Source organism: Alosa alosa, chromosome 9, assembly GCF_017589495.1.
Source record: "Alosa alosa isolate M-15738 ecotype Scorff River chromosome 9, AALO_Geno_1.1, whole genome shotgun sequence".
In the NCBI taxonomy this organism is placed as follows: Eukaryota; Metazoa; Chordata; class Actinopteri; order Clupeiformes; family Clupeidae; genus Alosa; species Alosa alosa.
In genome coordinates, this window is record NC_063197.1 from 30,198,042 (window position 1) to 30,225,690 (window position 27,649).

The window sequence follows — 27,649 nt, forward strand, 5'->3', positions numbered from 1 at the left end:
CGTGTGGTGTGTTGTGAAGACATCGTGCCGATCATGTGTTGTGAACTCGCAGCTGGAGCAAGATTGGTGTCATGAAGCCTTGCTCACGCGCATTTCTGACGAAGAGGGCAATACGGCCACCAAGTGGAGGGACTTGCCTAAAAGGACTTTGGTTAGAACCGTGATACGTGGATTGGGTGTTTCTGTCAGGATTCTGCTGGGACTGACTGCCTTTGTGCCACCCTGGTGGCCATTTTGTATTTTTGTCCTGTGTTTGTTGTATGCTTTTGCTGTTCCCCATGTGCTCTGTGTTTACCTGTCTGCTGTCATGTGACTGTCTCCACCCCTTTCCTTATTTGGTGTGCACTTCCTGTTTTGTTAGTTTTCCCTCCATTTTCTGCTCACACCTGTTCCCAATTATTTGTCTCGTTGGTCTCGTAAAACAGGTCTTCCTGTTTTAACTATTAAAATTGGCCTGTATTTCTACACCCCTCTGTTCCTCTGTCCTTTGTCAGTTCTTCTCTCGTCTCGTGTCAGAATCTTGTAAGTTTGTATAGTCAATAAAATGTGTTTGTCCACACTTCTGCCTGAAGGAGTCTTGTACTTGGGTCCTATCCTGCCTACCCTGACAGTTTCTAGAAAGGGTAGTTCAAACTCTCAATCGCAAACATGGGCGGAAAGTTTTGGGGGTTGGAACTACTGCCCCTGAGCAGTCGCACTCGTGTTGTTTCTTGGTAGCTCCGGTTGGGGATGTTGTCAGTGTCAAAGGATAGGACAGGAGCCTAACCAAAAATCACAAAGTGGTTGATTTTCTTGTGACTCAATGATTGGCTATGCTGTTGGCTTCTTGTAAAAGGCTGACTCCCCTGCTGGGCTCATTCTTGCTACTTATGTTAATTTGAGTATTGGCTTGCGTTTTGGTAGGCTAGTGTTAGTCACAGTGTTATTCAAAGACTCTACAAATTAGCACACTGATCAATGGTACAGTGGCTAAAGCAGGTGATTTGTCATTTTATTTAAATGACTCAGTTTATTTAAGATGTGGGCTAGGCTATATGAAATGCCTGATATCCTGTCCTGTATTGATTTATGAATGAACTTAGCAAAAATGTGGTTGATGCCTATAGAGGCACACTTGCTCCCTGATCTTGGCTTGTAGCTCATCCTGCTTTCGATCAAGACTCAACCACGCGCGACACTGAGAAGAATTCCCCTGTGCTTAAAGAAGTGGCTTCTTTAAGCAATATTAGGGTATCCAGAAAACTAGTATTAATATAGTAGTACTCTTCCCTACATCAAAGTTGAGAGTTGAGAACAGTAATCCTGTATACTGACCTCTCCCAGAACCCTGAATAGAGAGCTCTTCCCACTGCCGTTAGGTCCACATACGAGTACATTAGTGCCCGAGGTAACCTGGGGAAAGGCACAAAGGTCCAAAGGTCAGAGCCAGTTACCACAGAGACTTTCTAATGAGGAGACACAGCACTCAAAAAATCCTCCATAGAAATGCATGGGGTTAGTTTGTAACGCCAATATGTCAGTTGTCTACACATATCGCACCCCTTCCGCGGCAAAACGGCTAAAAGGACTTTGGTTACCATACTAACATGCACCTCGGAACTCTGGCAACAGGCACAGGGTGGTGACACGTATGGCCAGAGGTTGATCTCATGCAATAGTTCTCAACAGGTTACATCAGGAGAGGAGTGTCATTTCCTCCACGACATTTGACATTACCTCAAAGGAAAGATCTCTGATGAGGACATCTCCATTAGGGGTTGCTAATGGAATGTGTTCGAACCTGAAAAAAACATACAGCTGGGTCATTATCATCATCAGTGTGTGTGTGTGTGTGTGTGTGTGTGTGTGTGTGTGTGTGTAAATGAGTTTGGAATGCATCTTGTAAATACAAACATTACTCCCTTGGTCAGATTAAATGACTGTGTGTACCCACTGTGTGTGTGTGTGTGTGTAAATGAGTTTGGAATGCATCTTGTAAATACAGACATTACTCCCTTGGTCAGATTAAATGACTTCATCCCACATGTCACCCACCTGATGATGTGGTCAGAGTGTACGATGGTCCCACTTCCAGGAACCAGTGAGATTCTGTCGGCTTCTCCAGTCTCTAGAAAGTGTCACATAACAGATTATCATGACGTTTTATTACATTGCTTATCAGTACTGAATTAGTTCAGTAGATGGGTAAAAAAAGATGCAAGGTGTTTGGCTGATTATCATGTCTGACCTCAATAATAGAGAATGCCTTTGTATGCCGATTGCTTGCATAAAATGATTCCACAGATTTTTCAACAAGCCAACTCACACGGCGGGTAGCCTATGCAGTGGCTCAAATTAACGTAAAATATGATGTGCACTAAACCGACACTTTGAATAGCCCAGGCTACCTGTACTGCCTTCAGACTTTGAATTAAAAAACAATTCCAAGTGCTAAGTCCCAAATTAAAATGCCACACATGAAAAGCATGACCAGCTACAGGCAACGAGTGGCAGTCAGAGCATGATGTCACCTATAGGCTACCAGAGACTGTTTTTGAGTCACACTGCACCCCTGATCTACCTGACTACTACTTACAGAGTGCAGAATTGTGGTTTAAGCTTATTGTCAAAATATTCTGTTTTTGTCAAATGTTTATTTAGTCAATTATATTTGTATTTTTTTTTTTTTATATTTTTTGGCCTTTTTATGCCTTTAATGACAGGACAGTGAAGAATGACAGGAAGTGAGTGGGAGAGAATGGGATCCGGAAAGGACCACGGGGCGGGAATCGAACCCGGGTCAGCGGCGCACGGCTCAGGTGCCCCAGCCAGCCGTGCCACAGCTGGTGCATATTTGTATTTTTAATAAAGGCTTCATGTTGTAGTGTAATGTTTATTGACGTCATTGTAAGTTGCTTTGGACAAAAGTGTCTGCTAAGAACTATAAGCATAAACATGTGTTTGTGGTTTGCTTGATTTTCTTTCGATTTCCATTTCCATTTCTTTGTGTGTGTGTGTGTGTGTGAATGTTGCATTTCTTATAGATAACTATCAGGTACAAACAGATTACTCTAATGTCCTTCTTACCAAGAAGCGAAGGGAGCTTTTAAGGCTGTGGTTGAGGAGTGTGAAATGAGTCTACTTAAAGGAACATGCCACCGTTTTATTAAATTGGGTTATTCACCATCTCCCCTAGAGTTAGATAAGTGAGCAAAAGCATTTTTGTCTCCGTGCATGCATTGTCTTAGTCCGACAGCGCCATCGCTAGCTTAGCTTAGCATAGTGAATGGGATCCTTTGTTGCCGGATAGCATGTTGTATGTAAAAGTGAGCCAACAAGAACAAAAAAATCCCTAATTACTTAAGTATAAGTATACAGTATACTTTTTGGATCCCGTGAGAGAAATTTGGTTTCTGCATTTATCCTAATACGTGAATTAGTGAAACACACTCAGCATACAATGAACACACAGTGAGGTGAATCACACACTAATCCCGGCGCAGTGAGCTGCCTGCTACAACAGCGGCGCTCGGGGAGCAGTGAGGGATTAGGTGCCTTGCTCAAGGGCACTTCAGCCGTTCCTACTGGTCGGGGTTCCGAACTGGCAACCCTCTGGTTACAAGTCCGAATACTAGACCACCAGCACTCATTTCAGACACACAGGAGAGATGTTAAATTCCTTGTGCTATACATAGGGGATTTCACACAGCGGCCAATCAACAATCAAGCTTATTTCAGATCAAAAACAAAATCATCAACAAAGCCATCTTTGTGGGCCAAAAAACATCACCAACAGAGCAGCCTTCGTGAGCCTATCACTGGGGCTATCAAGCAGGCACCAAGGCAGCAAGCAGTAAGACACAGGATACAGGGGAGAACCGTTGGCCCGCTTGGAGTTGGGAATGACTAGTTTTATGAAGTAAGGGCATACTGACCTCTGGCCTGCTGGGAGACCATGGTGCGCTCGTATCTGCCCTGGTTCAGATCTTTCAGAACTTTCTGGATCTGAGTGATGCGTGCTGTGAAACTGAAACAGAGAGGGAAATGAGCTCATCGATACTCTAAAACTACGACTACACAGACCACACCATACTAAGCAAACAAAATAAAAACACACTCTTTTGTCTAAACTACCCCATGCTTTAAGAGAGCAATAAAAATGCTATCTAGAGGGACCACAAATGGAACCACACACACACACACACACACAAACCAGTGTTTCCCATACATTGACTTATTTGTGGCCCACCACACTATCAACATTGACAACCTCACAATGATTTTCCAGGTTGTACTAAATTGTGCTTAAATCTGGTTAGCATCATGACCACACTGTACTAATTGTTAAAAACTGTTGTTTTCAAGTTAATTCTGCAAACCAACCACCACAAATGGAATTCAATTCTGTGGGAAACACTGCAAGGTAAGGTGTTATAGCTGAGGAGTTAATGGACGTGGCTAGCGTTAGATGTCAGAGGTCATGTGTAGATGAGCCCTTACCCAGATAGTCGGGTCATCTCCCTGCCTGCGAGCACCATCCTGCCCAGAGCCTGAGCCAGGCTGATCAGCATCCGTCCACTCTGGTAGTAGTCCTGCAGAGACAAATTGATGGCTAAATGTGTGTGTGTGTGTGTGTGTGTGTGTGTGTGTGTGTGTGTGTGTGTGCATGTGTATTAGAACCTAACCGATGGGATTTCAGAGACAATACCGATTTCAATATTTGAGGATTTCAAAAACTGAAAAATATTAATTTATAACAAACACAACATAAAAATGTACTTTAATATTTAGCATGTTGAAAGGTTCTGATCAAGGTGGAACATTGTGTTTAAATAGGCCTAACTGGTATCCTAATGAAAAGCTCTTATAATTAATATGAATTACTATTTCATGAATAAATTCTGAAATAATAATTATGACTAACAGCATAGTCTTTCAGGTCTCTCAGGCTTGAACCACGCGGCAACCGCGCCGTAGCTACAGAATAGAATGGGTGCCTATTTTTATCCACTTCACGTGAGTGGTTCTGTAGAATTACAGTGAAAAGACTAGTTGATAGTCATGGGTATGATGTGAATGATGATTACTTGAAATCTGAGCATTCACTCTTCTTGGTTGTAGAACTTACATGAAATACTTGTCACATAATCATTCGCATCATACAAATACCATGGCATTTAGTTGGTGTGATAGACGTGACAGTTTGGCGTGGAATTGGCCTAATAATGTGTGTTTAAAAGGGGAAATGGAGTCTACATGTGTACTACAGAGTAGCAGAAATAGCGTGACCACCAACCAGAAAAGGAGAACAAGTTGAGTACAAAAGCGATGACAAATTGACCAAAATGGGGACACCCCCCAACTTCTCCTTATAGGCCTATTCCTAGGGGCGGGGACTATACTCTCATTTGACCAGAGCCCGTTTACGGAGAGCCGGTTCACACCCTATTAACTCCATTGTACCTGCAATCTGTTGCAGTTCCGCTAGGGGCGATCACAAATAAGTGCAAAAACAATGGGGGTCTATGGAGCTAAACGGCTAAATTTGTCTCTTTCACCTGATTGTTGTTGAAAAATCGAAGATTTGATTGTAGTTTCTGCAAGGTCAATATGGATTATAGGTCAAAAGTTGAATGAACGAGTACTTACGTCTTTTCAATTTCTTACAGGTTGGGTCGTTATTGCCCACAACACACTAGCTTTCTGCTAATGAATGACGTCATTTACACAGTGGAAAGGCTTTTTAGAACAAATTAGTGACTCAAAAAATATAATACTCAGCAGTGTGTATTTTCTTTGCCCCCTCTTTCGAATGCAACCTTCACATTTCCAGACAAAAAATGATATCCCGAGAAAAGTGGATTTTGAAGGGTACAGCTCCGTAGGCCTCCATTCATTCTGCACTTATTCGTGAGCGCCCTCATGTGGTCCCAGAACTGGAACTGCAACCAGTTCAGAAACCAGAAGTTTCCCGAGAGTGGAGGTTCTCCCCTTATTAGACATTCTCTGATATGACTTATGTCTTAATTTTGCTGATCTATCCCTATCGGGGGGAAGGAGCGGGGTCTATACTCTCATATGACTTATGTCTTCATTTTGCTGATCTATCCCTATCGGGGAAGGAGCGGGGTCTATACTCTCATATGACTTATGTCTTCATTTTGCTGATCTATCCCTATCGGGGGGAAGGAGCGGGGTCTATACTCTCATATGACTTATGTCTTCATTTTGCTGATCTATCCCTATCGGGGAAGGGCCGGGGTCTATACTCTCATATGACTTATGTCTTCATTTTGCTGATCTATCCCTATCGGGGAAGGGTCTATACTCTCATATGACTTATGTCTTCATTTTGCTGATCTATCCTCATATGACTTATGTCTTCATTTTGCTGATCTATCCCTATCGGGGAGGGCGGGTCTATACTCTCATATGACTTATGTCTTCATTTTGCTGATCTATCCTATCGGGAAGGAGCGGGGTCTATACTCTCATATGACTTATGTCTTCATTTTGCTGATCTATCCCTATCGGGGGGAAGGAGCGGGGTCTATACTCTCATATGACTTATGTCTTAATTTTGCTGATCTATCCCTATCGGGGGGAAGGAGCGGGGTCTATACTCTCATATGACTTATGTCTTCATTTTGCTGATCTATCCCTATCGGGGGGAAGGAGCGGGGTCTTTACTCTCATATGACTTATGTCTTAATTTTGCTGATCTATCCCTATCGGGGAAGGGCGGGGTCTATACTCTCATATGACTTATGTCTTAATTTTGCTGATCTATCCCTATCGAGGAAGGAAGGGTCTATACTCTCATATGACTTATGTTTTCATTTTGCTGATCTATCCCTATCGGGGGGAAGGAGCGGGGTCTATACTCTCATATGACTTATGTTTTCACTTTGTTTTCATTTTCACAATGTGTATGGTGCTTGTGAGAGGTGTACAGAGAAGGTTTTAAGTGTTTGTAAATTTTGTGAGATATGCGTTTGTGTGTATATGTGTGTGTGTGTGTGTGTGTGTCCTCTCCACTCACCTCCAGCAGTTGAGAGTGTGTGCTGTGACGATGGCGAGGATTGGAGAGGTCCAGGAATGGTCTACTGACCACCAGGTAGCCCACCACCATGGCGATGTCTGTAGAGGGAGGATTAGAGAAACCAGCCAGTGGACAGCCATTAGACGTGAGCCTCCTTCGTATGATCAACTGCATCCACCATCCAGTTTAAAGCTGCATTATTCAACCCGGAAGACTGCTCAACCAAATCTCTACAGTCTCACTGATGTCAATCAATGTTAACACATATGTATAAGTACAAGTATATATACTCTTTTGATCCCGCGAGGGAAATTTGGTCTCTGCATTTATCCCAATCCGTGAATTAGTGAAACACTCTCAGCACACAGTGAACAGTGAGGTGAAGCACACACTAATCCCGACGCAGTGAGCTGCCTGCTACAGCGGCACTTGGGGAGCAGTGAGGGGTTAGGTGCCTTGCTCAAGGACACTTCAGCCATTCCTACTGGTCGGGGTTCCGAACCGGCAACCCCCGGTTACAGGTCCGAATCGCTAACCAGTAGGCCACGGGTGCCGTTTATGTGTCTGTTTATGTGTGTATGTGTCTGTCCATAAGTTTCAGATGCCTTGACAATATACTCTGTCATACAGACAACCCGTTACAGGATACAGGTTGAGGGTCAGATTCAATGTAGTTAGTCTCTACATTGTGATCTGTTGTTGACAAAGATATTCTCATATATATGGAAAATAAGTATATTTATAATGTGAATCATTACAAACAGTCATTCTTTATGGGTGAAATATTTACATTGGTTTAGAACTGGAGCAGGTGTAAAACATTTGGTTACACTTTACTTGACAGTGTCGACATAAGAGTGACATGACAATGTCATGAACGTGTCATAAACAAGTCATAAATGTGAATATGTGACATAATGCTTCTGTTATTAAGTGACATTCGTTTTTTGTCATAACAAGTTAGGGTTAGGTTTAGGGTTAGGGTTAGGTTTAGAGTTAGGGTTGGGGTTAGGATTAGGGTTAGAGGTTAGGGTTAGGTTTCATGTGTCATGACAGTATCATGTGTTCATGACAGTGTCATGTTACTCTTTTGTCGATACTGTCAAGTAAAGTGTTACCAAACATTTAAAGCAGTTTTATAATGCAGCTTCACCAGATGATATCACAGTGACGTGTCACTGTAAAGTGTTTGTGTGTCACATATTCTCACACTTGGCAATTATGCTGTCCACAAATCCCATTGAAAAGCGGAAATAAATGAAGCTGTGCAAATGGCTGACCTATAGAAAAACAACAGAGAGAAAGTTCTGTTACATCCAGTAATGCTATCCCAATACACACAGCATGAACCTTAACTCAGACAGAATAAACAATGACTGTTATTAATAAGCAATTGTTTGTCCAGATAATAAACATCCAGAACAAATATTTAATTTCATGTTTATTGGCCAATGAAATGTGCCGAATGAAAGTGAATTAATCTGACCACATTTGAATGTAAACAACCAGCTGCAAACACATTAAACATAAATTAATCTGCCCCATTTCTGTTTTATTGAAAGAACAATGTTTTGACCTTCTATATCTAGTTTTTACAGGTCAAAGTGCCTATGTACTGGTTAACATACTGGATGATAAACTGCAACTAAATTAAGAACTTGATAACTAACTAACCACACAGCTGACAGCATAATTTTACTGGTAAATTTTGGTCTACAGTGGATGTTTTATATAAGCAAAGACTTTAAAATGAGTTTAGTATGTTTCATAAATAGCTTGACTATATAACCATTCTTACCAACTTCTGGAAAGTGGTCTGGATGATCTCCTTCTCTCTGACATTGCCATTGTAGAAAGCAATCTCCTCACTGGGAATATAGAGGGGAATATGATTAGAAAACACAGAAAGTATTTCTGTAAGAGAAGGAGTGAGAGTCTGACACAGACGGAGAGCAATGCAGAAGGAGGGGAGTAATTAAAAATCAAGGGTGAATGAGAGACCTGTTAGTGATGAGGCGAGAGTTCACATAACGGTACTCCCCCTCGAAGGTTTGCTCCGTGACGGTCATGTGACTGGCAGGGCGACGCATGCGGGTGAGTAGTAGGCCAGAGAGAACGAGGTAGCTGAGCATGTAGAGTGGACCCTGGGACACACACACACACACACACACACACACACAGAGACACACGCATACACACACACACACGCACACACATATGGAGACACACGCATACACACACACACACACACAATCAGACACACACACACACAAACAATCAGACACACACACACACACACACACACACACACACACACACACAACACACACACACAAACCCACATACACACACACATACACACACAAAACCAAATGTTATTACAAGACAATGAATGGTTATAGAGTAGGTTTATCAATACTAAGTATTAAATATAAAAGTAATTGAACTATTTGCACTGAATCAAGTTTCCATAATATGAGCACTGTTAATACCAGCTGAAAGCACTTACAAGGGGGGATACAAGGAAGTTTATTGTCACATGCATATAGTTACTGGAAGTAAGAAATGCAGTGAAATTATGTCTGGTGTCAGCCTATTTGTGCAAAGTGGGGGTAAAAGTGCAGTAGAAGAGGGGTTTAGTAGATTAAGTGGCAAGGGCTGCATAAGAAAGGTGAGGGAGGATAGGAATTGGGGGGGGGGGGGCACCAACAAGGAGCACCCAAGAGCAACAGGGGCAAGGAAAAACTCCCTTACCAAGGGAAGAAACCTTGGGCAGATCCACGACTCAAGGGGCTAACCCAACTGCCAGGGGTCTTGGTGTGTGTGTTGGGGGATGACAGGGAGATGTGATAGTGTGCTGTGTATGTGGGGAGAGGGCAGTGTGCAATATGTGTGTTGGAGAAGCTTCCTCATGAGACAATGTGCTGTGTATTGGGGGGCAATGTACTGCAAGTATGGTGAAGGGACTTACTATTGCAAGCAGAGTACTGTATGTATGATGTATGTGAGTGATGAAGATGTGTGTGTGGGCGGGGGGGGGGGGGGGGGGGGGGCAACAGTGTGCTGTAAGTATGTTGGGGATGTGTGTTGGAGAAGCTTCCTGATGAAATAATGTGCTGTGTATGTAGGGGGGGGGGGGGAGGCAATGTACTGCAAGTATGGTGAAGGGACTTACTATTGCAAGCAGAGTACTGTATGTATGATGTATGTGAGTGATGAAGATGTGTGTGTGTGGGGGAGGGGAGTGTAGCAGTGACTGTGTGTGTGTGTGTGTGTGTGTGTAGTGTGTGTGTGGGTAGGTGGGGCAGTGTGCTGAAAGTATGTAGAGGATGTGTGTTGGAGAAGATCCTGAAGACAATGTGCTGTGTATGTAGGGAGGGGGGGCAGTGTGCAGCAAGTAGAGGAGGCTTACTGTAGCAAGCAGTGTGCTGTATGTATGTGAGGTGATGACAGTGATGATGTTAATGTGTGTGTTTTTTGGGGGTGTTAGGGGATGGGGGTGGGGTGGGGGTGGGGGGCAGAAAGGCTAGGCAATCAAGGACATGGGTAGATGGAGGAGAAATCAAAAATAATAAATAAAAAGTTCTATGGAGATGTGCAAAAGTTGGAGAAAGTCAGATATGTGTGTGTGTGTGTGTGTGTGTGTGTGTGTGTTTTGACGTGTGATGAAATAAGAAAATAATAAAAGGTCTATAGCATAGGGTGAGGGATGTAAAAGTGCTAAACTTTTGGTTTGGTTTTCTGAATAATTCTGTAAGTTGATAAACTCAACAACTGCCTTGTTAATATGGTACCAGATCCACTGCGGTATTCTTAAAAAAAAAAAAAATGTAACAAACATACATATACCAGTACTAAAGTCACATCCTTATACATTATTGACAGGGTCCTAGCATACAGAGATACTCTCGGTCACACATAGAACACCATCACACACATCATGTACACATACACAATCACACACAAACACGTACGCATACACAATCACACACAAACACGTACACATACACAATCACACACAAACACATACACACAATCACACACAAACACGTACACATACACAATCACACACAAACACATACACACAATCACACACAAACACGTACACATACACAATCACACACATCATGTACACATACACAATCACACACAAACACGTACGCATACACAATCACACACAAACACGTACACATACACAATCACACACAAACACATACACACAATCACACACAAACATGTACACATACACAATCACACACAAACACATACACACAATCACACACAAACACGTACACATACACAATCACACACATCATGTACACATACACAATCACACACAAACACGTACACATACACCATCACACACAAACATGTACACATATACAATCACACACATCATGTACACATACACAATCACACACAAACACATACACATACACCATCACACACAAACACGTACACATACACAATCACAATCACACACATAATGTACACGTACACCATCACACCATACAAAACACAAACAGAGAAAAATAAGCTTACCTGAAATCCAATTGCGGATGCCAGCTTTAGGACATATATGCAGATATCTAGGAGAGGCTGAAATAGTGTGGAGAGAGAAGAATGAGAGTTATACCACAGGGGGAGTACAGTATGCAACAAAAAAAACACAAATCACCTGACAACTGATCTTGATCTATGAATTTACCTCAAAACCATTACCTAAATGTCATAATTAGCTCAAATACTGACCCACACACTGCGACTTTGTGCTGTATCCTACCTTACTGATGTTGGAGTATAGGTCCACTACGCTATTGCTGAACTTCTCCACATCCTGGGTTAGAAGCTGGTCAGGGTTGGCGATGCGGTTGTCTAGGTTGCCAATTTTGTAGTATGTGTAGCCCCTGGGGGTGCAGAGGAGAAACACATAGGACATGTGGGGCAAACCAAAACAATGGCAAGGAGATTGAATTAAAAAAAATAAAAAAATTTAAAAGTCAGGAATTCAGTACTTACTTCAAGTACTCATCATAAAGGTGATGGGTGAGCCTCACGCGGAAGCAGAGCTTTAACTGGTTCAGTCCCAGTTTAAGAAAGTTATTTACCAGTGATATCTAAAAGACCCAAAGCAAATAGAAGAGATATTTAGTGTAAACACCTTCAGTTTCCAGAGCTAAAACTTGTAAATGTATCATAGCATAACACTAGATGGTGCTAAAGGACCTTCTGTATTCACAAAGAGGAGGAGATCAGGGCCCAGTTCCCCCAAAGCATCTTAAGCCTAAGAGCGTCGTAAAGTCCCTCTTACGAACGTCTTAAGATTTGCCGACTGTTTCCCGAAACCATCGTAGCTTAAGAGCGTCGTTGAAAACACTCGTAGATCTCTGAGTTCTCCAGAGTACTTCGTTACCGCTAAGAGCCGTCTTAACAGTACTTCTCACTGAGGTCACCAACAGGAGGAATTACAACTTAGAATACATAATCCAACTTACGTTTCCATTCTTTATTGTGTTTAGCCTACCTGTGATGAATCAGATTTTAGCGGGCAAAATAGCCTACATTTAATGGTCATAATAATGTGATGAAAAGCGGACAAAAATGCAATCAAGTTATGAAACGAGACGTTGCCAGAATAGTTTGACATTATCTTTGCTAAGTGAAGGCTATATTTTATTAGGCCTAAGAGGTAAAAAGCAACATGTGGTTTAGTCTGTAGCCTACTGCATAAAAATCTAAGCCTACACATTTCCTCTCTTTCTTACTCGACTTCTTTCTTATCTTCAAACGTGTTCTTAAGTGACACCGCGAAAAATTATTGCATGGTGCAACAATCTAATCTTAAAATAATTACAATTATTTATGTCTCTGTGTGGTATATAACCTACTTGGGATGCTTACATGCAGATGTCAAAGTGTTTCTATTTTCGTATTGATGTGAATTAATGTGTAGATCCGAAGCTTAAACGGTAGGCCTATAGCTGTGACGTGCAGTCACCTGACATCACCACCAAATCAGAGGATATTTCAGAACTATTTACGTGGACAGCTCCCCTTAAGAGCGTCTTAAGAGCAGTGCACGCAGCGTTCGCTTCTGAGCATGTTCGGGAAACAGTCGGAAAAAACAAACGAACGATCGTAAGATGAATCGTAGAAAACCCTCTTAGAATCGTAGAAAACCCTCTTAAGAGCGTGTCTCCGTCGTTATCGGGAAACTGGGCCCAGTACTGTTCTGGCTGTAGTTGACTGATGGTGGATAGATGGCTATTGTGGGGACCACAATACATTTGGATTGTGCAAGACCACAACTATTTGGATTGTGCTTATAACATGGTTAATATGCTTGGTGTAGATGTGATGTTGTAATGGCCTGAACACTTACGGCAGGCATAGCAGTGGCAAAGTTCAATAAGTATCTCTTGAAGGCTTCACTTGAGCGTCCAATTATTGCACTGTAACCCAAAGATAAAAAAATAAAAAAAAAAATAAATAAATAAATAAATAAATAAATATATATATATATATTATATACACACACACACAATAAAAATAATAAATAAATAAATTCAACACAACAACCCCCTTAAGAAACATAAACAGACGTCTCCTTACATAAACAGTCTCTGGTAGGCTACTGGAAAAACCAGACTGGAACAAGACTGGCCGAGCAAATCAGGCTATATGATGTGGGTGTCACAGACAGCGCCTTGTGCCGAGACCCACACTGGAACAGGCTGTGCAGTAGGTTTACCTCTCAATCATGGTTCCATTATGGATCATCCAAACATCACAGAACGTCCTTGCCACGAGCAATGCAGCAATGAACAGGAGATATCCCACCTAGGGATGCATGCACACATACACACACACACACACACACACACACACACACACACGTGAACTTTCTACTAAACTTTATCCCATATGCACTGCTATCCCTGCACTGCTATAGATTTTATATTACTACTGTATGTCTACATTATTCTCTTATATTGTCCATATTTAATGCTGGTCTCTAGACTTTATCCTTGCAATGCAAACATAAATCATCAATCATCAGTCAGAGTCTCATTGTTGCAAGGAAGGAACTCACCTCTTTGCAAAACGGCTGAGGCACAAGTATTTTAATAAGCCGTAACATACGAGTGAAGAACACTTTGTCGACGGCTGCTCTCTCGGTGGGCCCATTCTTCTACAAGCAAAATGAATACTGTGAGGATGAACAGCTAGCCAAAAAAAATATTTGTGATGCGGCCATATGGAAAGAGAAAAGTGATTATCTTTTTACTGGATAACATATGAAGTAGGTTAACACCATAGACTGTATACAATAGCCTAGGCTAACACTCATTCAAACTGCCAAAGCTCAAACGAATCTAATCCATTTACAACGAAACTAGATGGAATCGCTAGAATGTGTTAATTCCCTCTAATTCCGCCGGACCACAAAGGACGTCACTCACCTCACTTTTTCCAACTGCCTCCCCCTTTCTGCTGAATGAAACACACACACACACACACACACACACACACACAAAACAAACAGAGGGATAGAGAGAATCAAATGACCATACAAAACAAGACAAATTAGTTCGCTTAGCTAATGCGTTTTCAGAGATAGGCTATGCTGAGTTTCCGGCGAGTTGTGATGCCCATAGGTACTGGTATCTGCTAGCCTATTATCTGCCACATCTTTAACATTTCGCTACAACTTACAAACACTAAAAATGCATCACCTGTAAAGCGTTTGAGAATGTCCTTGTCCTAGTCGCCGCTTACACAGAAAGTAAGCAATAACTGCTGCACCTGCCAAGGAACATTGCTTGGCAGTCAGGTACTTACTGACCGCCGCCATAACTGGGTGATACAGGAAGAGAGTGCGCACTGTAGTAAGTGATGTTGATGTACGGCGGCCGTGAGGCACAGGAACTCAAGCTCTACAGCATCCATTATAGCCAATGTCAATGGCCAATCAACTGGCTTCATAAACGAAATAGGTCTATCTTTTATTGTAAACAAATACAATAAAAAGCAAAATACACAAAACGCAACACTACACTGGGATGCAGCATCTAATTTGTTTGTTTGTTTGTTTGTCTGCTTGCTAAATTATTCATCATTTATAGGTCTGAATAACTAGATGTAGGCCTAAAAGGACCCTGCTACTAGCTTGCTTGATCAGCTGAAAAATAACCCTCAGTTGATATCATTTCAGAAACCCCTTTTATAACCGTGTCATTAACATGCCATGAGAAACACAACCATAATGCATTGCAGCGTCTGTCACTTCAATCAACACATGTTCCAGTGGATATCATAGGTAAATACGTGGGCTAGGTATCCTAATATTACATTTTATTCGGTTCTGTTCGGTTAGAAAAAATGTATAGGCTACGATAGATAGATAGGTAGATAGATAGATAGAGATATATGCTTTTATTGCCACACAACAATGGTGGTATTTTTGTTACAGAAGGATTTAGCTCAATCCAGTGAAGTAATAATAAAATAATAATAAATAATAGTAAAGAAAAGGAAATAAATGTTCATTTCAGTTTAGTTGTGCTCAAGAGTCTTATTGCTGAAGGGAAACTGTTTTTGAAACGTGTGGTTTGTTTCCATTCTTATGGATCTGCAACGTCTTGCAGAGGGGAGAAGCTGGGAAAAGTAGTGGTTTGAGTGAGAGGGATCGATGATGATTCTGGAAGCACAGTTTAAAGGGGTGGTTCAGGATTTTGGACATAGGACCTCATTTCCAAGTAAGCAAGTGTGATATTTATCAGTGGAGACCGTTTTCAACACGTTTCATCCAGTCCTTCTAATTGCAGAGTTACGCAGGTGCTAGGCTAAGCGCCAAGTCAGCGGTATGTGCTAGCCTGCCACTAAAGACAGTCTTACCCACTCCAAAGTACACCCGAGGCAAATAAATTATAACGCCAGACTATCGATGTAAATGTCTGTATTGACAGTGTTATTTCTAACGTTATTCTATCCTTGCATTTCAACTATCGCATTACATTTTGAGGGACTAGTTTCTTAGCAGCGGCGGAATTATACTGGCTCCGGTTAGTAGTACTGCGCCGAAAAGTAAACAGTAAAGCGCACTCCAATGGGGATACCTAGTAGTAGCCTTGGTAATATCAGTCCGCCGCTGAGTTGCAAAATGACTACTAACAACTTTAGGGACCAAAGTATAACTATTGCAACGCGATGCAAGGGTAGTTGTATTTCTTACACTATTCTATCGACACAGACATTTACATCGATTGTCTGGAATTTGCCTCAGGTGTACTTTGGAGTGGGTAAGACTGTCTTTAGTGGCAGGCTAGCACATACCGTTGACTTGCGCGCTAGCCTAGCACCTGCTTAACTCTGCAATTAGAAGGACTGGATGAAACGTGCTGAAAACGGTCTCCACTGATAAATATCACACTTGCTTACTTGGAAATAAGGTCTTATGTCCAAAATCCTGAACCACCCCTTTAAGGTGCGCTCAGAGTAGGCCTACAGAGCGTGGATTGTAGGGAGATCACACCCTCGTATAGGCATATGCATCAACAGCGGTGCTCGGGGAGCAGTGAGGGGTTAGGTGCCTTGCTCAAGGGCACTTCAGCCATGCCTACTGGTCGGGGTTCGAACCAGCAACCCTCCGGTTACAGGTCCAAAGTGCTAACCAGTAGGCCTCGGCTGCCCTCGGGAGTAGTGCCACTAATATTTTGATCCATTAATATATTGATTTGCCCACTAATAACAATAACATAAATATCACTATTATTAAAATCAGAAACGGACTTCCAAACTGGCTTTGTGAAGCCAGTGGACATCAAACACACACTGGGTATAATGCAATCAATTTCGCTCTGTAATGTACTCTAGTGGCCAAGGCCCACATTGCAGCACAGTGTGTTTAAAATAGTCTCTAGACCTCAATTCATCTGCATCTCACTGACTTTTGTCACATCACAGCTAATTTGTTGCAGTTTTGATGGACAGCTCTAATTAGTGGTGGAGAAGACCTCAGGAGTCAGCGAAACATTGCAAACAGCTGAACAGTGTGTGTGTGTGTGTCTCTCTCTCTCTCTCTCTGTGTGGCTGAAGGAGCGTGTGATTCATATTGTTGTAAAACAACCATCAGGATCTAACCATTTTGGTATCTGGGAGGCTGAGATCAGGATGCTGGAGTTACAGAAATGGGACGGTTGGTCTAACTGCACCAGAGCCTCGAGCAGGGTGGCGTTCTTTGAGGTAAGACTCACACAGGCTTCAAACCTGTGAGATGGCATAGGATTTTCTTTCACATAATTGCCTTGCTTCTCGAATAGACCCAAGACCTTGAATTTTATATATTTTTTTCCGAGTCTGCATTCTTATCTGTGTCTTTGTACTTGGAGGCCATTTTTAATTGATATCAATATATTTTTAGTTATTTATGTTACTGCATAGGTTGACACATATGCATGATTTATGATTTATGCATGCTGAACTTTTAACAACCCCTGCATATTTGTGTATGATAAATAGGCACCTTAGTGGGAGTAGGCTGCAGAACTTGCCTCTCATATTGGCCTCTTGCCCCCTTCACACCTCCCTGACCTCTCCGCGTCAAAAAAGAACTATGCGCCAATGAGCAAGATTGAGTTACAGAGGTCCATCCAAGGACGTTGCATTACCTATGATAAATTTAGAGTTGACATCCCTCTGCTAAATTTTTATTTTCCAGACAGTGACTGTTTTCTATGTTTGCATGGTCGTTATTGTTTGAGTTTGAGTGTGTTGTGTGTCTTATGTATGTGTGTGTAGTGTGTATGTGTGTGTGTGTGAATGCATAGGTTTGTGTGTTATATGTGGTTTGATATGTAACTGCAAGTGTATAAGCATTAATGTATTAATGAATGTAAATAAGGACACATGACAAGATGTATGAGTGTGTATGATATGTGAGTTTGAAACTGCACTGTCTGGGCATTTGCCAGAGTGAGAGACTCTTTTAAACTGTCAGTCAGTCAGACTAATGTGATAATATGATACCGCTGGTCAGAGGCCAAATCTATCACTGCTGTTTACAGTGGAAGCAATGCAAAGACTTCATTGTCACCCCCAGATGTCTCCCACATAGCTTATCACTGCTCCCCCATAGCTTATCACTGCTCTAGATGTTATGACTAGCCCCCCCCTCCCCATAGCTATCACTGCTCTACCTCCCCAGCAGATATGTGGTCTTTGTCATTCCCTATTACCCCCCAGTGGGGTTGGTATGCCCATGACTTAAAATAGACACAAAGTTACATGCAAAGTATAGCTGAACTCAAATAACATTATAACGCCCCAGTGCCGAAGATGATCCACCAGTGAGGTCATGTGCATGCCAGCCCCATGCCAGAGCAACGCCCGCGGGTTGCTCTACTTACTGCCCCCTAGAAAGCCCCCCCACTGGTCCGCTAGGGCTTTGCCACTTACTGACCTGGAAAGCATGGCATCTTTCGAACTTCGAGACCTCTTTACAGTTGCCCAGTTCATCAAGGCCAGGTGCCAACACGGCCTCAAGGCTGAGACCGCAAAAGCGGATAAAAATTATATTTTCTATGAGGTGGAGATTCGGGATGCCAGGACGAAGGGAAAGCTGTGTTTCCTGGATAAGGTAACGGCAGAGACTCTTCTCACGGATACTGTGCTTGCTTGGAGGTCAGGTAACCACCAGGCTTGTGTGGAGGCAAAAGAGTGTGTTAAGAAGGTTCTGTTTTAGTCTGTGTAGTTAAACAAAGCCACCATGTACATTATCATGTACTGTATATAAGTGTGCAAGCAGCAGCATGTATGTGTTAAAATTATTAGAAATAATTATTAGAAGAGATTTTGGAAACAAGTATTCCAGGAGGGCTTGATTGTTGACAAAATAAATGTATTTCTGTTTTTAGAGGTGGAAAGCCATGTAAACTTATGCATGTTGTTCATAATAGCTCCTTTTCTTTCTTGGGTGTTGGGCAACATGAGAGTCATTTGTCACCTCTCTGGCAGGTGGAGCCTTCTGCCACTGTTGCAGACATGAAGAGCCTCATTCACAAGAGCTGTGTGTATCACTGACACGTACTCCTACATATTTCTGTATCTGAAACTATCTTCCTCCTCTCAACAAGTTTTTTTTCTCTGAACATAATTAGCTGTCAGGCATTGTGAGATAGAGAGGAGTCAATGGGTTAAACGTTGATAGTATTTTTATATCACACAGCAGACTTTGTATGTTAGCAAATGGCAAACATTTTTATTCTCTCTTTTGCATCTGTTCTCTTTTGAGGACTGGAGCAGCAATTCATTGAAATTATATTCTGTGTACATTTGTGCTGTTGCAGATCCCAGGTGGTACCCATCCAGACAGGCCCTGATGCTGCATCCTGGTGAGTCAGCGACTAGGATGGACACACCTCCATTGTGGACAAGCAGGGACAGAATGGACCTGTAAACTGTCCTGTAAAATAACCAGTCAAAATAACAACTAATAACTAATGACAAATAATGTCAAAAATGTGTTTGCAATGTCTATCACACATATTCCAATATAGCATGACACTGCAACAGCTGTGTGTTAATATGACATTACAGTATCATTGCATTTCAGCTGTAGGTAAAGGTATGTATTGTACAGAAGACACGCCAAGATGTTAGTTGCCACAGTTAAGATTTTTCAGCTTGAGAGCAATCGGCTTGTGTCTTGAGAGTGTACATAAGTATTTGTCCTGCATAGCAGAGCATGTGTAAGAATTGTCAGGGGAGGGGGGGTTTAGGAAGGGAGGCTGATCCTTATTTTGAAAGGGGAAGGAGAACAGTTACGCACTCCTCCTGGGTCAGAAAAATGCAGTTTCTGTAAAAAATGCAGGGCATTCATCAAATCAGGCATCTGATCACTTGCGTAAAAAAAAGAACTGAAGCACTCCTGAAGTAGGTTTTAATAAGCCTTAATTTACAGTATGTAGCCAGTGTTAAGCAAAGTGTTTTTTTTTTTAAAGTTACTTCATGAATGCCACTGTTTTATATTAAAGTTTCAGATTTTTGTTGTCGTGTTCCAGAGGGAAAGGCCCTCCGAGACGATGAGATTCTGGTGGATTTGCCGGTGGGCACCACAGCCACCATCTTCTTCCAGGACCGAGGCCCTCAGCTGGGCTGGGCAATGGTAAGAAAGTCCTCCCTTGACCCCCTCATGGCATTTCTAGACCAACAGAGAACCGGTTCTTGAACAGTTGAACAGTATTGCTCCTTATCCGTTGGGGGCATAAAACACCAAGAAACATTGCGCTGCTTCTCCACCTGCACAGTATTGCTTCTCCACCTGCACAGTATTGCTCCTCCTTCTCCAGCTGCACAGTATTGCTCCTTATATCCACCTGCACAGTATTGCTCCTCCTTATCCACCTGCACAGTATTGCTCCTCCTTCTCCAGCTGCACAGTATTGCTCCCACCTGCACAGTACCTGCATCCACCTGCACAGTATTGCTCCTTATATCCACCTGCACAGTATTGCTCCTCCTTATCCACCTGCACAGTATTGCTCCTTATATCCACCTCCTTCTCCAGCTGCACAGTATTGCTCCTTATATCCACCTGCACAGTATTGCTCCTTATATCCACCTGCACAGTATTGCTCCTTCTGCACCTGCACAATATTGCTCCTCCTTATTCACCTGCACAGTATTGCTCCTCCTTATATCCACCTGCACAGTTGAACAGTATCGCTCCTTATCCACCTGCACAGTATTGCTCCTCCTTATCCACCTGCACAGTATTGCTCCTCCTTCTCCACCTGCACAGTATTGCTCCTCCTTCTCCAGCTGCACAGTATTGCTCCTTATATCCACCTGCACAGTATTGCTCCTTATATCCACCTGCACAGTATTGCTCCTCCTTATCCACCTGCACAGTATTGCTCCTCCTTCTCCAGCTGCACAGTATTGCTCCTTATATCCACCTGCACAGTATTGCTCCTTATATCCACCTGCACAGTATTGCTCCTTCTGCACCTGCACAATATTGCTCCTCCTTATTCACCTGCACAGTATTGCTCCTCCTTATATCCACCTGCACAGTTGAACAGTATCGCTCCTTATCCACCTGCACAGTATTGCTCCTACTTATTCACTTGCACAGTATTGCTCCTCCTTATCCACCTGCACAGTATTGCTCCTTCTCCACCTGCACAGTATTGCTCCTACTTATTCACTTGCACAGTATTGCTCCTCCTTATATCCACCTGCACAGTTGAACAGTATTGCTCCTCCTTATATCCACCTGCACAGTTGAACAGTATTGCTTTTTATCCACCTGCACAGTTGAACAGTATTGCTCCTTATCCACCTACACAGGTGTTCCTAGTGGAGTGCATTGGGCCTCTCCTCATCTACCTGCTCTTCTACTACCGCCTGCCGTACATCTATGGTTGGGAGTACAAGTTCACGCCCAGTCCTCATAAAGTGGTCAGGTAGGTTCTGACAAGAATTTGAAAATTTTCAAACAGAACTGAAAACACGTGTTATCTAGATGCACCTATGTGAATGAGTGAGTTAAATGACTCAGAATGACAGAATGTATCATGAATATAAGGTCACAACAATGTTTACCATATTCTGGTATAGTTATATTTTTTATATGTCTTATCCTTAAGTTAATATAATTGCATAGTTTATTTTCACATTTTGACCTCTTTGCATGGTCTTGCAGGCTAGCTTGTGTGTGTCATTGCTTTCACTACACCAAGAAGCTGCTGGAGACGATCTTTCTGCACCATTTCTCTCAGGGGACCATGTCCTTACAAAACATAACAAAGGTGCTGTAGTCATGACTACAAGTCACGGAATATTACATGCATCCTATTATCTGCACTGTAGGTGATATCTAGCATGTTATACAACAATTGGGTTCTATGGAACTATTTATTTGTTTCTGATTGGCCGAGAGACGTTCGGTGAGTTGGAATATCCCTGGACATTTCAACTCAGACTTTGCACAGCTAATAATAAATCACTCCGCGATACAATGCGAAGATTTGACACAATGTTCTCATCCCAGCTCTCCACTATTTTAAGCAATGGGTTACTCCTTAGCAAACCATAACGAAACAGTGCTTCACCACATCTGTGGATTAAGCTACACAGTCAACTCAATGTAAGTAAGATAAACGAGGATGCTAATTGTTCTCAGCATTGCCAGCATTGTGTAGGGCCTATAATATGATTGTCACTAGGAGGAGACTTGTAGATAACTAACGTTAGCATTGTTAGCTAACCGCTGCTAACGTGCTAGTATCGTGTCAGAAAAACATATGGGGCTGTGCACAGTAGTGTAAAATTTATTCACCATAAATTAATAAAGTTGAGTGGTTCTGCAATGTAGGCTATGTTTCCGTTTTTTTGCAGTACCATGTCCCTTACATAACACGGCCCAGTATCCTTGTAACATGCATGCAGCAAAGCTAGATATGAATGTGATTTCAGCCCGACTTTCAACATTTCTTTCAAGACATGTAAACCAAGACCCGTAAAGAGGGATCTGGAATGTTGGTTACCTAGCAACCAAGACGCTGTCTATTGAAAAGGGAACTGTTTTTTGATGCGTAAGAACGATGTCGAAATTAACATTTTTAAACAATATTGGGGTGTTTTCAGATTATTTAGTTTGTGGTAGAATTGTTGTATAAAAGCAATATAGCACTCGTGATCGTGGGATTGGTCATGGATATTCCCACGGCTGTTGTTGCCTGCGCCACTCGGCCTCCGGCCTCGTGGCTACGGCCGAACAACACCCGTGGGAATATCCATGACCAACCCCACTCTCACTCGTGCTATATTGCTTAATTAACTTGATCCTGAGCAACAGACCATAATGTATTGCTGTTATTATGCTTGTAGATTTGAAGAGTTTTTTTCCAAAACGCTCTATCCTCCGTTTTAATGGATTTTCATAAATTGTTGTTGTTTTCCTAGTAATTTCAGTGGAACTATTGTGGGTTATTGTTATTTGATTTGTCTTTGCTCAATCAAAACAACACAATTGCACTTTTATTGATATAACCTGAAATACACAATTAAATGACATGACATATTAATGTTTTCAAAAATGAATTTTGGAAAGCGTTTTGGAACAGAGCTCTTCATTTCTTTCTCTGCACTGACTTCAATCTATTTACACTGTGTAGTAATAGAAAACACACGTGTTATCTAGATGCACCTACTGTATGTGAATGAGTAAGTTAAATGACACAGAATGAGTAGAATAATGAGACTATTACAATTCCAGTTTTAACAAATGGATAATGTCTTTGCAGAACTGTTTGTATTACTGTGGACTGACAGCATGGCAGGCCTACTATATCAACCATCCACTCTACACGCCCCCCTGTGAGTATGTACTGTAAATGAAACATACTGAATACTTAGCAGCAACAACAAACTCATAAGACATCACATGTGTCCCATCCACAGCATATGGACTCCTCCAGGTGATATGTGCTTTTGCTGGGTTCCTGGTAGGACATACTTCTCATACATTTCATTTAAATGAGCAGATAAACATAGCAAAAGACACCACCATGCTGATTTTATTTAAATTCATGTTTGTACTGTTTCTGCTATTTGTGCGATTAGGTCTGTGAGATTGGAAGCTTCTCCACTCACCTAGTGCTGAACAGGCTGAAATGCAGCAGTAGGTTCACATGCCTGTCTCTACACCGCATCCATCTTTGTTGTCAAGAGTGTACCATTACTGGCCAAGCTGAATCAGCATGTCAACTAACAGACTCAGTTACTCCCTCAGCCACAGATGCAGAATGTGTCAGACTGTCCGTCAGTTGACCGATGAGTTTGATGAGTGTGTGCTGGTGTGTTGTTGGCAGAGTCCAGGCCAACTGAGATTCCTTACCCGACACGAAATCCCTTCACTTGGCTCTTCTTCTTTGTGTCCTGCCCTAACTACACATATGAGGTCAGTTGCATGATGGAAGAAACATAAATATACACTTTACTGTATATACTGTGTGAAGTTATTTTTTAAGTAAATTAATCTTGACTATTTATGTTTATAGTTCTTAGTAGACGTACTTTTGTCTAAAGCAACTTACAATGGCATTAATAAACAATACATTAACATTCAAATTAACAGATTAAAGGAATCCTAGGCTAGATTTTTACCTTAAAGCTATACTATGCAGGTTTAGGTAATTTTAGCGAGTTTAGAGCTTCTTATCCCCCCTATACACAATGCAAATGCTTATGTTGTGGAGGTAAAGGATTAATTAACAACAGGCAAAAACTATCTCCAAAGAGCTATATCTACTGACAAGGTAATGTTTCAGATTCTCGTGAGTTTTGCCGGGACACCACTCTTGGAAGTTGCATGACTGGTTTTCTCGGTAGGGACTCGCTACGCCTATGCTGTATAGCTATGCTAGGTGAACGATTCGCCTATTACAAGTTCGTTTACCATCCAATTGGCTTCATAAAGGTGCAAATCTTGCATAGTGTGCCTTTAATATAACCGCTTTGAAGTCATTTTAATGGTAATTAACCTGTAATAGGGAGGATGGTGCGTCTTCCCAGTTGTAACCTACCAGTCTATGGAGAACCAGCCTTGCATTCCCTGACTTGGATAATCACAAATTGCTTTACGCTATTGCTATTCATTAGCCTGGCTAGCGCCACCACTTCTCAATGAGACGTGGTCTGGGAACCAAACGTTCATTTTCTCGTATTTGAAAAAAATGCCCAGATCCGTTTATTGGGTGCCACCGATGTCTATCAAATGCGTCTGTGCATAGCTCATCATCGTTTTGCTTTCCCCCCTGTTCTGTGATTGGTTCCCTATCTCAGGCGAAAATTTGCTCCATGGTCTCCAGGCTGCCTTAGCAGCGTGAATCAAATCACGCGCAAGGCAGCATGGGAACACCCAGGCTAGCTATTCATATGAAATTGTGTAATATTACCTTGTCGGTCCAGATTATCTCTGCCGGTTTGTAAACAAATCCACACTGTGACCAAGGGGAAAGATGCAGGCATACTTTTGAAAGTTGTGTAAAATAAAAATACTCAGCAACTGTGGGGGAGCCCAGTAGTGAAACTGCATTGGATTCCTTGAGTCATATTGGCTAAATAAACTTAAAAAAAATAAAACAATATTAGTAGTAGACTAAATAGAACATATACAAACCACAACTCTGATAAGATAAACAGATGAGTCTTAGAATGTAATATTTACTCATATTTCAGCTCAGCTTTATTTCATATGTTTTATTGACATTTCGAGTTATATCAGAAACATGTCTCCATCTTAACAGGTAAACATTTTTCCCCCTCAGGTGGGAGCATGTGTCAGTTTTGCTGTCATGACTCAGTGTTTGCCAGGTATGCTGGTATGTTTGTTTCTCAAAATAAAAAAAAGAAAAAGACAAAAAGGAACAATTCACCTCACACCACTCTTTTCCTCTTCCCTGTGCTCAGCGGCGCTGGCGTCATTCCTGGGGTTCGTGCAGATGGTCCTCTGGGCCAGAGTGAAGCACCGAGCCTACATCCACGAGTTCCCCAACTACCCTGAGCTGCGCACGGCCATCATTCCCCTCGTGCTCTAATGGACGCTGGCTGCGCTTGATGATGAGGCGCCTATGATGGGGATCTGCATCCTTGGTCTGTTGCAGCAATGGCTGACCAACGGACAATCACTTCTTTAAAACCAACAGGAACTAAATTCTTGATTTGGCTCCTGCAGCATTGACTGTTGCCACTGTTGACTGCATAAAGCTTTACTGCTTAAGCGTGATAGAGTTCAGCTTTATCAAGTATAAGATAGTATAAGTTTAGATTAAGTTGCCTACCTGTTGGTAAGAGATTTCTTTCTTTGAGGAATGTGCAATGCTAATACATAGCATAGCTGCACCAAATTGCACAGGTTTCCTGGATTCAGCTTGTGGATGACTGATTTCCTTTACTATAAGTTTGCGAAGAAATCATTAACATTGTTCCATACTTTCAATATCACCAAAAATCTTTGTAACAAATGAGAAACAAGGGTTTATTTACTTTTTAAAAATTTCATTTAATAATTAAATGTTTCATTCATTTCGTGTGTGACAAGTTATACACAACTTAAACAGTGACAAGGCTAAACCTTGTTCTCAAGCAATCATTTACTTTTGAAAGAGATGATGTTGACTTGTCAGTTTTGAGGAGTAGCTTCCAGACATTAGCGAGCACTTTTGCACATGTAATATTTCTGCACATGTCGGAAAGTGCACACATGGACACGATCTACTTGTAAAGCTGCAAATGCGACAAAGTGCCAACCCAGAATGTATTTACATAGCTGTACATGCCATTGAACGCATATTTCAACTTGTGTTCCTAAAATCCTTCCAAATAGACTTGAGAATCTACACACACTTAATGCGGTACAATTAAATGTTGTTTCATTTTGATGCTCATAATAGTGTCTCATGCTTGATGTTCTCATGCTTGATGTTCTAATTTAAAAGTAGTTACACACCATCCCATTTGGCCATGTTTCAACATAATAAATGCGTCAGGTTGTCTCATGAAATCATAAAGAAAATATACAGCACTTCTTTAGAAACAGACAAAAACAATTTACAAGCACATTTTTTTACATTATTATACAATAAGGATAGAATGTCTATGGAATGGCCTATTCGTTTTTACCACTTCTCAATTTTCCATGCGTGGTACAGTAGGTCAATGACTCTGTCAGTTCTACCTACTATACTTGTGGCTGCGTGGATCACAACTTTAATAAGACCCATCATGAGGTTTGGCATGATGAGAGGGGGTCCAGTGAGTATTCCTATATTCCTGTGGCACAGATATTTCAGTTCAGTGATGCTGCACAGCTGGAGGACTACAGAGCATTTGCTATTTGACACGGACAGAAAAGTATAAATTTCCCTTTTCAACTCACAGGCTATGGTGACAAATGCTTTCTCTTCTATGAGGTCAAAGTGAGGAGCTACATTATAATTCATATTCTTACACGGTGATTCATTTTTGTTAATCAACATTCATGTGCAGAAAGTCACACAGTTAATGGATGGCATTGAGAAAGTCAAGGTAAACACTGTCTTGTGCAATGTTCTGAGAGATCACACTACATCAGATCCGCAACAGTGTTCACCATCTGTATCAGGTATGTTTCCCAGTTTTCCTGTTTGTTTTTTCCTAGTTTTCCTGTTTGTTTTTCCCAGTTTTCCTGTTTGTTTTTTTACTAGTTTTCCTGTTTGTTTTTTACTAGTTTTCCTGTTTGTTTTTCCCAGTTTTCCTGTTTGTTTCTTCCTAGTTTTCCTCCGGTTCTGTTCTGGGGTTCCTTTAACTTATCTGTATTTATTTCTTCCTCCCGAAGCCTCTCAGTGGGGCGATCTTCTTCACTCTCCGCGGCTGAGGCCGCTGGTCGTCCTCCTCACCTGCCTGCTGTTTGGCGAAGTTCACAAACACCTGCCGAGACATAACAGTTAGCTCACCGAGACATAATGACGGACAATTGAGACGGTTATGTGGTTTTAGTTATCTTAATGTTTGTTCAAGCTACTGACATATTTACATTTATATCTATTTCTTTATTTAGCAGACGCTTTTAACCAAAGTGAC

General features: G+C 41.8%; 3 protein-coding genes across 7 annotated transcripts in view; 1 reads left to right on the top strand and 2 right to left on the bottom strand.

The window, feature by feature from the left end:
* The window catches only part of LOC125300650 (ATP-binding cassette sub-family D member 3-like), a 22,623-nt gene extending 7,742 nt beyond the window's left edge, over positions 1-14,881 (bottom strand). Inside the window, exons 1-17 of one of the 2 annotated variants that reach the window (XM_048252720.1) lie at positions 14,758-14,881; positions 14,485-14,512; positions 14,115-14,213; positions 13,773-13,861; positions 13,404-13,473; positions 12,041-12,138; positions 11,805-11,928; positions 11,564-11,620; positions 9,023-9,165; positions 8,820-8,889; positions 8,232-8,301; positions 7,022-7,119; positions 4,480-4,571; positions 3,915-4,006; positions 2,035-2,107; positions 1,717-1,780; positions 1,315-1,392 (exon numbers count right to left, since the gene is read on the bottom strand). In XM_048252720.1, the coding sequence (XP_048108677.1) occupies positions 1,315-1,392; positions 1,717-1,780; positions 2,035-2,107; positions 3,915-4,006; positions 4,480-4,571; positions 7,022-7,119; positions 8,232-8,301; positions 8,820-8,889; positions 9,023-9,165; positions 11,564-11,620; positions 11,805-11,928; positions 12,041-12,138; positions 13,404-13,473; positions 13,773-13,861; positions 14,115-14,213; positions 14,485-14,512; positions 14,758-14,876 (1,464 nt within the window). In that variant the 5' untranslated portion in view covers positions 14,877-14,881. Of the gene's footprint in view, positions 1-1,314; positions 1,393-1,716; positions 1,781-2,034; positions 2,108-3,914; positions 4,007-4,479; positions 4,572-7,021; positions 7,120-8,231; positions 8,302-8,819; positions 8,890-9,022; positions 9,166-11,563; positions 11,621-11,804; positions 11,929-12,040; positions 12,139-13,403; positions 13,474-13,772; positions 13,862-14,114; positions 14,214-14,484; positions 14,516-14,757 lie in introns of both variants that reach the window. The other variant, XM_048252719.1, reaches the window with a different exon arrangement.
* A 3,528-nt stretch (positions 14,882-18,409) lies between these two features.
* LOC125300310 (very-long-chain enoyl-CoA reductase-like) lies at positions 18,410-25,814 on the top strand. 2 transcript variants are annotated; one of them, XM_048252086.1, is made up of 12 exons: positions 18,410-18,659; positions 19,037-19,088; positions 19,369-19,413; positions 20,056-20,186; positions 21,374-21,489; positions 21,729-21,834; positions 23,332-23,404; positions 23,489-23,532; positions 23,651-23,708; positions 23,899-23,987; positions 25,357-25,402; positions 25,499-25,814. In XM_048252086.1, the coding sequence occupies exons 1-12, from the start codon at positions 18,492-18,494 to the stop codon at positions 25,624-25,626; spliced, it is 1,056 nt and encodes a 351-aa protein (XP_048108043.1). In that variant the 5' UTR covers positions 18,410-18,491; the 3' UTR covers positions 25,627-25,814. The 2 variants fall into 2 exon arrangements, with proteins under 2 accessions (XP_048108043.1, XP_048108044.1); XM_048252087.1 differs by having other exon boundaries at positions 20,083-20,186.
* A 255-nt stretch (positions 25,815-26,069) lies between these two features.
* The window catches only part of LOC125300309 (retinal-specific phospholipid-transporting ATPase ABCA4-like), a 50,764-nt gene continuing 49,184 nt past the window's right edge, over positions 26,070-27,649 (bottom strand). For all 3 annotated transcript variants that reach the window (XM_048252083.1, XM_048252084.1, XM_048252085.1), the window contains one exon: positions 26,070-27,496. In XM_048252083.1, coding sequence (XP_048108040.1) covers positions 27,386-27,496 — 111 coding nt within the window. In that variant the 3' untranslated portion in view covers positions 26,070-27,385. The remainder of the gene's footprint in view (positions 27,497-27,649) is intronic.

Excerpts from the sequence above, each read along its gene's own strand:
- LOC125300310 (XM_048252086.1), top strand. The coding sequence starts at position 18,492 with ATGGCATCTTTCGAACTTCGAGACCTCTTTACAGTTGCCCAGTTCATC. Across the intron at positions 19,089-19,368 it reads GAGCCTCATTCACAAGAGCT|ATCCCAGGTGGTACCCATCC; the intron begins GTGTGTATCACT and ends GTGCTGTTGCAG. Across the intron at positions 19,414-20,055 it reads GGCCCTGATGCTGCATCCTG|TTTCAGATTTTTGTTGTCGT; the intron begins GTGAGTCAGCGA and ends TTTATATTAAAG.